This window comes from Siphateles boraxobius, unplaced genomic scaffold, assembly GCF_051911475.1.
Source record: "Siphateles boraxobius isolate OS27281-9 unplaced genomic scaffold, OSU_SipBor_1 16, whole genome shotgun sequence".
Lineage (NCBI taxonomy): Eukaryota > Metazoa > Chordata > Actinopteri > Cypriniformes > Leuciscidae > Siphateles > Siphateles boraxobius.
The window spans coordinates 7,941,781-7,955,190 of record NW_027508766.1 but is presented as its reverse complement, the minus strand read 5'-3'; the positions used below and the strand labels follow the sequence as shown (position 1 = coordinate 7,955,190).

General features: G+C 37.2%; 1 protein-coding gene across 1 annotated transcript; it reads left to right on the top strand.

Annotated features, from left to right (window-relative positions):
- Positions 1-10,022: 10,022 nt before the first annotated feature.
- On the top strand, positions 10,023-13,066 carry LOC143738944 (uncharacterized). The gene is made up of 7 exons (XM_077231011.1): positions 10,023-10,102; positions 10,268-10,618; positions 10,740-10,856; positions 11,607-11,663; positions 11,837-11,896; positions 12,018-12,120; positions 12,635-13,066. Exons 1-7 carry the CDS (start codon positions 10,033-10,035, stop codon positions 12,648-12,650), a joined length of 774 nt encoding a protein of 257 aa, XP_077087126.1. The 5' UTR covers positions 10,023-10,032; the 3' UTR covers positions 12,651-13,066.
- Positions 13,067-13,410: the final 344 nt, after the last annotated feature.

The following is a 13,410-nucleotide window of genomic DNA, read 5'->3' as shown; positions in this document are numbered from 1 at the left end:
TATTTTTCTGCTTACAGTCAGGGTGTCCGCGGGTCCTTAAAAAGTCTTAAATTAGATTTGAAAAATTTAAAGGAGAACTCCGGGCAATTTTTAAGTTAATCTTGATCGTTAGACCTTTGTGAGTACTGACTATAGAAAAAAAACGAACCGGATTGGTGCTTGCTACGCGGAGCTGCGACCGCGAATGCCCAGAGCTCCCACCCAGCTAAAACGGCAGTTATGGGGGCATCGACATAAAGAGCGTTTTTGAGCCTCTTAACAGACACAAAATGCAATTAAAATGTCTGTCCAACATGAACAGGGACCCTACATGTGAACAAGATAAGTTTAGCAACTTAGCCATTAATTCAACTCACCTAAATAGTCTTTTAGACGGCAAGCTGTAGTCTCGCGCTGCAGTCCCGTGCTGTAGCCGGAAAAGGTAAACAATGTCCAGGTGGGAGGAGCGTTGATCACGTGCGACGAGTCTTCGTACATGGAATGGCATTTTTCTTCAAACGGCCCCGCTGTGTTGAGTGTGTGTAGTCATCCTTGTCAAAGTGTTCACTGCAAATGCGGTAATCTTTAGCGCGTAGTACTTCTACGGGAGTTTGCACATCAAGTTGAAATACAACTAGCCACAAAATGCAGAATCTCGAGGTCATGGAAAGGAAGACGATGAAAAAATAAGCTCTTATATTTTCGCATTCTGTTGTCACAATTCGGAAAGGCACAAACACGAACCATTTCTTCTTCACTTGTAAGCAACTCTGATCTTAACTCGTCGCACATGATCAACGCTCCTCCCACCTGGACATTGTTTACCTTTTCCGGCTACAGCACGGGACTGCAGCGCGAGACTACAGCTTGCCGTCTAAAATACTATTTAGGTGAGTTGAAACAATGGCTAATTTGCTAAACGCATATTGCTCACATGAAGGGGCCCTGTTCATGTTGGACAGACATTTTAATTGCATTTTGTGTCTGTTAAGAGGTTCAAAAACGCTCTTTATGTCGATGCCCCCATAGCTGCCGTTTTAGCTGGGTGGGAGCTCTGGGCATTCGCGGTCGCAGCTCCGCGTAGCAAGCACCAATCCGGTTCGCTTTTTTTTCTATAGTCAGTACTCACAAAGGTCTAACGATCAAGATTAACTTAAAAATTGCCCGGAGTTCTCCTTTAAGGCCATAAAAAGTCTTAAAGTCTTATTTTTACTTATGAAAGGTCTTAAATTTTCGATGGCAATTTGACTTAGACATATCTAAATGTTTTCCAAATTAAAACTATCTAATTAGCGTCATTTTTTATTTATTCTTCGTTCTTTGTGGATTTGCTCGTTCACGTGACATTTCGCCCACAATTAAGGGGACAACTCTCCGCAGCAGCACATCAAACTGGGTCCAGTCCAGCCTGAAGTACTGCTGGAACCGGACTTCATCCAGCCGCAGTTCCTGCACCAGCCGGTGGTACTCGCCGTGCTGACTCCGAGCCCAAATGGTTCCGTGAACCCAGACAGACCGGCTTTTGCGCTTTCGCTGCAGATATGTAGCCGCAATGGCAAAAAGCAAGCGTTGTTCATTGTTCACGTATTAAATTTAATGCACTGATTACATTTAAATATTAAGTCATTTCCCTCCAAAATGTTTGTTTTTAGCGGCAAGAGAAATGATTCGATGTCAATAATGTAGGAGGGTGATCTGCTAATGACGTATAGGCAACCCGTAGTGGGAACGCCCACTAGCGACATGCATCTCTTGTCGCTGGCGACATGCAGCGACAAAATCGCTGGCGGTGTGAACGAGGCTTTACGTCTGTCTCCTGCACGCGAAACAGCAGGAGAGGAGAAGAAAGCTGGGTAATTTCCGTTCAATTGTAAGTTCATTCTTTATGTGCGTAGTGGTTTGCGTTGTGTATTGTCTATTATGATATTGTAATCATTGTTTTACATTATCTATGATGTACGAGTGCGCACTGCGAGCTGACGACGCATTTGTCTCTCATGACTGCTTTCACTGCGTGGTGTGTCAGTGCAGTTAGGTATGTTCCCTAATAGACGTATAAAGTTTTTGATTTTATATATCATATGTTGTTATCATACAATATTACATCAGCAAGAGGGCTGTTTTCCCTTGCACAATAGCAAATATGATATTTGTTTTATATAACAATTAAATGAACATTGTGAGTTACATTTTATAAACAATATTGTCAATATTGTTTGTTTTCCCTTTATTTCGCTGACGAGAATTTCAAAATGAAAACGTTGCAGAGTCTCAATCAATGCAAAAGACGAAATCTGCGTTTTGAACGAATCATTTTAACGATTCAATGAACAATCACTTGCACTTCCTGAATGAATCGGCCGTTTGAACAAATCGGTTGAATGAGTGACTCCCTGAGACAGTGACTTGCCGCCGCCTACTGGCGGGTTTAGTTTCACATTTAAAGTACCCTGTAATTAAAATTTTGCAATTAAAAATCAGTTCCTATTTAAATATCTAATTATAAAAAAAATGTCTCATAGCTTTATTTATGCAATTGTAAATGGAGTGTAAATATATTAATGCCAGTTCTGATGCTTCTGTGTCTCCTCTGCACTGCAAAGAAGGATTTTGATTTAATGATTTAATTTAACTGGTTTTAGGGGTATTGTGTTGTTATTGAAATATAATTTAATTTGAATGTTAGAATTTGACATAAAAGGTGATGCATATGTCGAAGTGAAAAAAAAGTCCATATATAGGTGAAAATGCCCCTGGAACTCAATTTAAGGTTGCAAATATTGCCCTTTAATAAAAAATAATAATTTCTGTCACTGCTGTGAACTGACCACTGCATAGAATATGAAAAATATGAATATCTTCATGAGTCAGCTCATCTGTCAACAACAGGTCTAAACCAGCCATAGTACCAGTACACAAACACAATCAGTAAAATATCATCTAATTATCATCAACAAAACATTTTTTTGTCAATATTGCGCACACCTAATGTAAGGTATTTATTTTGATTTCTTCAGGTCTTAAAAAGGTCTTAAAAAGCCTTAAATTTGACTTTAGAAAGTGTGCAGATACCCTGACAGTGGAAGTGATGACGTTTTGGCCACTAAAACAAGACAACTGGCTTCCTTAATTTGTATAAATGCATAACATATAGACGCTAGCTGATGGTGCCATTTAGTGACCTGGGTTTTTTCTCCTGTGTGGGCACATTGATGCTTCAGTCTCACTGATTGTGTGGAAACATCTTAAATTTCAACCTCTGTCTTTAATATACGTTTTCCTTCAGTGTCCCTTGGATTGAGTCATTCAGGTAAGTGTTCTTGTAATTCACACTACTGTGTGCTAGGTGCTAGCACACAGTAGTGCTAGCAATGACAGCGTTTTGGGCTTAATTCCCAGGGAATGGGGGAACTGAATAAAAACATACCTTGAATGTAATGGACTGTTAGTCACTTATTAGCGACTTGTATGTAATGTAAATAAGTCAAAGTTTTAGAACAATTACAATTTAATGTATTGACTGCCATGCTGCTAAAAACAGAAACTTGTACAAGGTGTATTTATTCAGGAATTGAATCTTTCAAAATGTAGAATGACAGAAAATATAGTGTGTATGATTTATTGCCTGCTGTAAGGTTTATTATTGATTCTTCTGAGGTAAATACTTAGAAATAATAGTGTAGATATAGATATAATAAAATCTGATTAGTTGAACACAAAAACAACTGTCAGTTGCAGAATTATCAAATAAACCTTCAAATGTGAAGACTATTCTATCCTGCTTCTTATGGACTTCAGATGAGATGAGACTTTCTGGTGCATGTTAGAGGTCAGTGAGGTCTCTGAAATCTTAATCAGCTTAACATTTCTTTAAATGCACCCTTTAAAGTGCCTTTGTCTTTACCTATATCCAGCTCTTCTCCATGTCCAATCTTTTTACACAGGTCATACATAATGTGTGTCAAATGAAGCTCATTACAAGAATCAGTTCATCCACAGAACTACAGTCTGAAATCCTGCTGCCTTGCCTTCTTGAACCAGCTCTCTGGATCAAACTTGACCTGAGGGCTGTTCGTGCAATTCAGGAAGTGCGTTTTCAGGAAGTGGCTTGCTTAAATTCTCACCTTTACTGGATCTGCACTGTAACTTCAGTGATCACAGGAGACATGAAGCGGTTTGGACTGTGTTTCTCTGCTGTGTGGATGTTGTGCTGCTGCTTTCTAGAGTGTGTTAAAGGTCAGTAAACTCTCATTGTATTCTCTCCAGTAATTTCATTATTTATACACTTGTTTTATGTTTATTATCTGTACTATTACCTATACATTGCCTTCATTGCACTCCTTGTTTTATTTATTTTTTTAACTATATCCAGCTCTTCATCATGTCCAATTTTTCACACAGGTCATAATGTGTGTCAACAGAAGCTCATTTCAAGAGTCAGTTTATCCACAGAACTGCAGTCTGAAATCTTGCTGCCTTGCCTGTTTGAAGCAGCTCTGTTTGGGTCAAACCTGACCATCAGTTCAAGTGCTCTCTGGACTCAGATTAATACAACACTACACTACATTGTAGATATCCCAGTAAATGATCAGCCAAGATTCTGGAATGGCAGAAATGGTAGAATTAAAGCATTTACTGATGGCTCTGGAAACTTCTCCATCATGATCAGTGATGTGCAGCGCTCTGATCTGAGTCTCTACCGCTGTGAACTGTTCAGAGGGAATAACTGTTCTCTGGGCTATAGAGAGATCAGTGAGTATTGGACTTATATGTCTTTACAAAGACTATCGGTGTATAAACCTGACGTTAAAAGTGTCATGAAGCGGATGAATTTCTGATAGTTTACATCAGTCATCTTTTTGATCTTGATCAGGTCTCACTCTTGTTGAGTTTTCACTGCTCAATAACTGGCAGCTCATAGTTGCAGGAGGAGGAGGATTTCTGCTTCTCTGTCTGATCACCGTGTGTGTTTACCAAGCATGGATGAAACATGAGTCTGATCACTGTGCTATGAGATCTGATGAGTTAATTGAATTAATATTATATGACAAACCTGAAAGACAATTCATACAACACCTATGTTAATACAGTAAAGTTTATGAAGTAAAAGTTACAGACTAACTGGAACAAACCAAATAAAAGGCCAGCAATGTGTGAGGACTAAACAAATTCTGAGTAGGGCTGATATAATTCAAGACCCTCTGAAATGGTTTGCAATGCAGTTCTATGTGGAGAACATGTTGGACAAAGCATCATATTATTAACATTTTCTCTTACCATGTTCTTTCAGGTCCAACAGTTGATGAGACGACATATACAACAGTTGTCTACAAGGCACTGATTATGAAATAACTGTTCCATTGTTTTCATGGCTAAGACATTTATAAAGTAGTCTATAATTTATATACTGTGTGTGGGATTACTTATACCCTCTGTGACCATTTTAATTATTTTTATATTATGAATGGGTGGCTGGGCTACATTTGACAATGCATTTTTAATTTCCAGTAACACTTAATTTTGATGGCCCCTTTTGAACATTCTGTTGACTACAAGTAACTTTGCAACTACACGTTAGCTGACTCTCATTAGAGTATTAGTAGACTGTCTGCTTAATATCTGCTAACTCTTTATTGTGATGCTCCTCCAACAGACAGTCTACTGACTCTAAGAAAATGAAATAATTTTTACCCTAACACTACCAGTCTACTGTAAGGCCGTCTAGGCCGAAGTGTTTTGCATACACTCAGCATCACGGGCTAATTTGTGTTACAAATCGCCCCGAGCCTTCTTCCGCATCTCTCCCTAAATACTCAGACCAAGGCAGAAACCTCTTTTCAAATGTAAACATTTGCTAACAATGGGAATTCGGAGTTTACACCTTTTGGGAGAGGAATGCCATTTGCCTGGAAGACATATCCTACTCTGTGTACCAGTTATCTCCAAACTCTTAAGAACTTATTACCTTTTGGTTTACTACTTTGGGGATGAGACATTTGTACCAGTCACACTGAGACATTTCAAATGATACAAAACATGTATACTACTGTATGATAAAAAATTCACATTAAAGCAACTCCAAGTGACTTTTCCTCTGCGGTCGCCCTACAGGTTTGAAGCGGAATTGTCCATTACCGCTGTCGTAAATAATTTAGCCTACCGCAGCCTACTGTCGCACGCGCACGCACATGCTCTCTGTTTATCCAGCACCGGCTTTGGAATCAAGAATGGCCACAGACAAGGTAGAGTATGATGCATGATTTTATGAAAGTATGATGTATTGCGACATCACAAACGAGCAATTGTAACGCTTGCCGTAAAGCAAGTCAAATTAGTAGTTTTCTTATGTCTCGTTAGAACTACAGAAACGCGACTAGATCTGGCAATCTTACACAGCGTGGATAGCCTATATCAGATAAAGGACCGCAAAGCTGTGGCATAAGTGCATTTCACCATGTCACGACTTGATGAACCACTGAAACGATTTTGGAAACATTATTTTAAGGTAAAAAATCTTACTTGGTGTTGCTTTAAACTATAGATTTTTGTGTGAATTTTGGTGATCTCAGCATGAGAGAGAACGGAATGGGGGAAGAGGGAAAGAGATGTATTCTGAGATGAGACTTGCGTCTCATATGGTGATGCTAACTTCACAAGAGAGAGTTCAAATGTTAATTTCTTTTATTTTCTCAGAGAGTTACCCTCTCCTCCAGTTTTTCAGTCTAAGGCCCTTGCACACTGACGCCGCCTTCACACTGGCAGTTGAAATCAGCTCCGTAATACGCCCCCAACGGACGTCGTACTACACAGTGAAAAGCGTCGGTAGCGGGTAGAACAAAAATGGCGGAGAGATTAGAAAGGTTGATTCTGTCAGTTCTGTATGATCTCTCTGATGAGGGTTATAGAGATATTAATAGGAAGGCTGCTGCGTGAGGAAAGTTGCTCAGGACGTTGACATGTCAGGTCGGCTAAAAAATGTGATATAGTGGTATAATTTATACCACTATATCACATTTAGTTCGATGTCTGCCTACAATTTAATTGTATTAACTGCCCTATAACGTTAGCAAATCATGAAAATAAAAAAATGACATGACAAGTTAACTTTTAATAAAATAAATAATGATTTTATAACGATAAGAATTCAGGTTTGTTTATCAGTATCATAGCAACGCTAATTTCCGCTGGATTTGTCGGATAGGAACCGTCCGTAGCTTTTCGCAAGAGTTCAATATTTTGAACGCATCCGGATGACCAACGGACACGATTTTCTTCGCACCGCACTTGGTCGGACCCATTCGCATGCGGTCTGCGAATCTCCATAGGAAATGAATGACTTCCGGTCGTTTCGGACCCGTATCGGAACTGATTTCAACTGCCAGTGTGAAGGCGGCGTGAGTACGAAATTCGCATCCAAAATTTTCGCACGTTAAAAAATAAATACGACCTCACGTTATGCCAACCACGCTTGCACACTGCCTCGAAACTTTCGTCCGTCATAAACAAAATCGGATCGGTTTCAATTTTCTGCGTTTTTCGCATCCGTAGCAAGCAGTTTGAATGGTGTTTTGACAATTCAGAGCCACCGAATCACGATTACGAAAATTTTGGACGCAGTGTGCTAGGGCCTTTACACTACTAACAGCCTACATACTAATGAGCGTTTGTACAGATGTAGGTGCAATGGTACTTGTAGTCAACAGAATGTTATAGGGACCATCAAAATAGTGAAACCTAATTTCCTCCATTATTTGCGTTAATTAAAGCTGAGAAGATAAATGCAAAACCAGGGTAGAAATTCCAATATCAATCACTTCAGAAAGTTAGTTTTTGTCATATTTTAAATGCTGTAATTAAATACATGAGGTTTCAAAATATTTCTCAGCAGTCCTTTCTCATTTATTTCTACTCTATTCAAATATATGATCTTACACACATTTTCCATTTAGTCAAGTAATCTAGATATGATAAAGTAGATTTATCAAACTACAATAGGTACTAAAAATACCATCACTGGTATGATCTTCTCAAAAAGGCAAAAACAATTTTATTTTTAAAAATCAGAATATCAGGGTCTCTTTACTGTGAACTCAAGGGAACCGATGGCATCAATCTTAAGTGAGTCAATGCTATCTTTATAACCCAGTTTGTATGAGCACAAAAAGATAGAAATCATTTTTAATATCTTTGAGTTCACAGTGTTGGAACACAGCTCACAGATGCTGTATGTCTTGCAAGGTGTAGGTGTGAGTAGCATCACCTCAACCATCAAGCTGCATCATGTGACCCTCCACAACATGCAGCAGTCACACTCATCTGACTGTAAACCCTGCTGGAGATTCTATGACAGGAGCAGATGAACTCAAGTGTCCATGTACTTTTAGGCACTGGTCACTTCTTCAGATATCATCTTGAAGTAATTATCCTTTGAAATCTTTTTCTTTCTTTCTGTCTCAACATTAAAACAAACCAAACAGAGGATGTATGTTGTTTACTTGGGACTATAAAAATACATTTACATGGTTTTAATTTTACTGTCCTCAGAATTTTTTTTTTCTTGTGTGTCAACATTTGAATGAACAGCAATGAATACAGAGTTAAAAGATATAAAATGTTTTATTTTTTAATAAATTTGTAAATTGGGGTGAGGCTCATTATAATGAACTGAAACAAAGAAATGCATTAGACAAAGACAAAAACGTTTGCCAACTTCTGATTTCTTTGTGTTCCCAATGTGAACTAGGTCTTAAATTATGTTTTTATGCTTTTGATGGTTGTCAGTAGTTTGGTTTTGTGGCAGAAGAGACAGACAGAAGGCTGTCTGTGGTGATATGACACCTAAAGTGTCACGTTTCTGTGTATGTAATGTGCTCAGTTTTCACCCGGCTATTCAAATGCAACAATATTGCTTAAAAGAAATGCTCAAAACTTCCAATATATCGACTTTCTTTACTTTCATGTGTTTGTGCTAGTACTAAAAACATTTTTAAAACCATTTTAATTTATTTTGTATATTGCATTCATGAACCAAATAAAATTGGAATCAAAAGAATGATATTTTTATTTCATAATTTTTTATTTGGTCCACTCTGATGTTACCCACAGCCTAACCCAGATATTAGAAAACGATCACATGATATAGAACTTTCGATCTAAAAAATAAATAAAAACAAAATGTTTCCAACCAAAATCAATGAATGCATAAAATTGATATGTGAACAAATAAAACTAGATGCATTTTCATGTTTTAATTAAACAAAGTTATATAACAACAAGTGTTCCATTGTGGTTTCTTCCTTTAGATGAGGTGCAATAACTTCAAACGAACACTTCCTGTAGATATTTATGCATGTCTCACTCTGCTATATTTACTCCAGCTCAGTGGCAGATGTAGGCTTTCGAGCATGATTTGCATGCTTCAGGTTTGCCACCGCATTTCAATGGGCTTTCCAAAACGTACACTTTCTCAATCTATTCTAAGGCAGAACTGTTTTTTTCAGATCCTTGTTTTGCTGCATGAGCCATCTGTGCTTCAACATCAGTACACCGACAGATAGCTTTACATTCTCCTGGAGAACTCGGATACAGATCAGATTTATAGTTCCTTTAATGATAGCAAGGCGTCCAGGTTCTGAAGCCGAAAAACATCAGTGGGTATTTAGTGTTTATGAAATAAAAGTTAAATGAAATGTTTTTTTTGTTTTTTTTCAAACAAAAAAAGCACCAAATCTGAATGTTCATTTTACTGCTGAACAACTTCTATATGCTACCACAATGCACTGTAAAATCTGACTTCAAATTCTAAACCTCCATTGTACCTCAGTCTTTTTGTTTTTATTTAAAAGCAGATTAAAAAAGGGCCTTAAATAGTTTTCCATAAACTGTTTTTTTTTATATATTTAGAATAGTCATTACACAGTTGCTACTTGTTTTTTGTTTCTGCAGCATTTTTTTTCCTCAGCATTTTCAGGAAGTGACATGCTTCACAAATTCTCACCTTGCTGAACATGAACTCAGTGATGTTCAACTGCGTCTTCAGTGATCACAGGAGACATGAAGCGGTTTGGACTGTGTTTCTCTGCTGTGTGGATGTTGTGCTGCTGCTTTCTAGAGTGTGTTAAAGGTCAGTAAACTCTCATTGTATTCTCTGCAGTAATTTCATTATTTATACACTTGTTTTATGTTTATTATCTGTACTATTACCTATACATTGCCTTTATTGCACTCCTTGTTTTATTTATTTTTTTAACTATATCCAGCTCTTCATCATGTCCAATTTTTCACACAGGTCATAATGTGTGTCAACAGAAGCTCATTTCAAGAGTCAGTTTATCCACAGAACTGCAGTCTGAAATCTTGCTGCCTTGCCTGTTTGAAGCAGCTCTCTTTGGGTCAAACCTGACCATCAGTTCAAGTGCTCTCTGGACTCAGATTAATACAACACTTCACTACATTGTAGATATCCCAGTAAATGATCAGCCAAGATTCTGGAATGGCAGAAATGGTAGAATTAAAGCATTTACTGATGGCTCTGGAAACTTCTCCATCATGATCAGTGATGTGCAGCGCTCTGATCTGAGTCTCTACCGCTGTGAACTGTTCAGAGGGAATAACTGTTCTCTGGGCTATAGAGAGATCAGTGAGTATTGGAATTATATGTCTTTACAAAGACTATCGGTGTATAAACCTGATGTTAAAAGTGTCATGAAGCGGATGAATTTCTGATAGTTTACATCAGTCATTTTTTTGATCTTGATCAGGTCTCACTCTTGTTGAGTTTTCACTGCTCAATAACTGGCAGCTCATAGTTGCAGGAGGAGGAGGATTTCTGCTTCTCTGTCTGATCACCGTGTGTGTTTACCAAGCATGGATGAAACGTGAGTCTGATCACTGTGCTATGAGATCTGATGAAACTTTTCATGCAATGCTTTATGCACATGTGAAGAGAAAATAAGTGTTAAAAGGCAAACATTATAAATATAAATAAATAAGCTAAACTAGTTAATAATTGTAAGTATAGGCTATGATCTATACATATTTGATCAAGTTTTTCTGAAATGGTTATTTGAGAAGCCCATTAAAACAGGTGGCATTTAAAAGACAGCACATAAAAAATGAAGAAGAAGACCTTTATTTATTTTAGCTGCTTTTTCAGACACTGTTTTTATTCAGTCCAACAACTATTGATCTGTATGAACAGATGAAGAAATCTTAGTTGGGATTCAGTAGTTAATGTGATGAACTATCTTTAGTTATTCTGTTATACACCTGTGTAAACTTTGAAAAAAACTGACTGCATGCATCCACCTAAGAATACTGAGAGAAAAAAATCCACCTTTTTCGACTTAAAAACATTTCAACTTTAATTGTATTAAACTGAATATTGTATTAAAAAATGAGTTGAATGTGCTTCAATTATTTTGATGAGTTAAAGTAAAAACATGTAATGACTTATTAATCATAATGTGTTTACAGTGAAAGAGTCTTGCATCATTTGTTTACAGATGCCACTTGTAGGGTTTAAAGTTTTGGATTTGATGTAATGACATTTAAGATGTGGTTTAACTGTTCATATTTTTGGTGATCACCGTATATTTACATCATAGAACTTTTTTTTCTGTTATCAGGACAAACAGTCGATAGAACAGTTGAGCACGGATCACACAATTGCCATGACATCAATGGTAAATTGTATATTGTTATAAAAACAAATGCCTGCGGTGGTCTAGAATTAATTTTTCGTGATGGAATAATCTCAAGACCATTGCTGATACTTAAATATCATTAGTACATAAAATCGTATAATTATAATTTGGATTATTCATAACTGTTCTCCCTGTTCTTTTAGGAGAAACAGTCGATGAAATAACCTATGCATCAGTTGCTCATAAGTCACACAACTGCCAAGACAGTAAAGGTAATTATATTATGTCAATTATGTTGCAGTTGAAATATTTAGCTTGTACATCAAAACGTGAGAGATTTGTTTCATACAACATATTCTCATGATATTTTATTTTTATCTACTTCCTCATTAGTTCTTGTGAATAATAAGCCTGTAAATGGCTCTGCATCAGAAAATGTCAGCTCAGAGGCCGTCATTTACTCTACTATCAAGCAAAGAGACAAAACATGCAGCAAGTGAGCAGCAAAACATCCAATTGAAAGCACTCAAGAAAAAAAAACATTTTTTTTTTGTTCAGATCTGTAGGTTTTTCTCTGCATCCTAAGTGCTCTGAGAAGCTGACCGGTAATGGCACCAATCCACCAAAGCTTGTACAGTCTAACTTCTTATCTGTTTTTAAGTGGGAATTTAAGTATTATGTTATTGTTATTGTCTTATGGTGATTTTAAAAGTATTATAGACAAATCACGTTTTAACTTTTTTAATTAACTAATTTTCTAAAAGTGCTAATGACCAAACTAACTAATGTCTAAAAATGTAATGTGAAGAAGACCCAAGAAGTAACATCCTTTGGACCTTTTCTACAGCACCAGGGAAACAAAAGTAAATTAACCATTTTAGCATAAAAAAAAAGATCAAACAAATATTAATTTATCGGGAATATGAGTATAACAATAACTACCCCTATTTGTGGAACGAATCTATCGTGTATATCAGCTTTGTCTGTTTTATTTCATACTCTTGGCTCAGCTGCACGAGGCTGTGAATTGTGACTGCACTGAGAATGAAGGGTGTGAAACTGAACTGAGCGACTTTATCACCCAAACCACTGAGATTCTTTACAGACAGGACCACAGATGCAACAGCAGAGCAGGACAAAACAGGCGCAGGAGCTGTAACTGTCATCCTGGTAATGAATCATGTTACAGATTACACATGTGGGATGTTACAGATTAAAGATGGTATAAAAATACTGAAGGCCAAGATGCTTACAAGAAACCAGTGTGGAAATTTCAATTTCCATGAACAACTTCTTCTTCAAAAAAAAAAACATTGTTTTTGTGTTGTGTGTTCTGTTCTGTTGAGTAGGCTGGAATAAACTACACGACTTTTGCTCAGATTTTTTGCCCCGATTTGCAGTCTGGACGAATCTACAATAGTTGCCAAAAAGTTTGTGCCTCCAGGAATGATTTGAAAGTCTAGTGTATGACCCTCAGTTTTTTTACTGTATGATGTTTGATGATGCCCAGTTTTTCTCTGAAACCATTTAAAAATTCGGCAAGTGTATAATGTCTAGTTTTTCCAGCCTTTTATTTTGATTATTGATTATTTGTGTGTGTGTGTGTGTGTGTGTGTGTGTGTGTGTGTGTGTGTGTGTGTGTGTGTGTGTGTGTGTGTGTGTGTGTGTGTGTGTGTGTGTGTGTGTGTGTGTGTGTGTGTGTGTGTGTGTGTGTGTGTGTGTGTTTTCTTTTTAGTATCATTTTTCATACATAAGGGTTTTATGGCTCATATATGCAATTTAATGA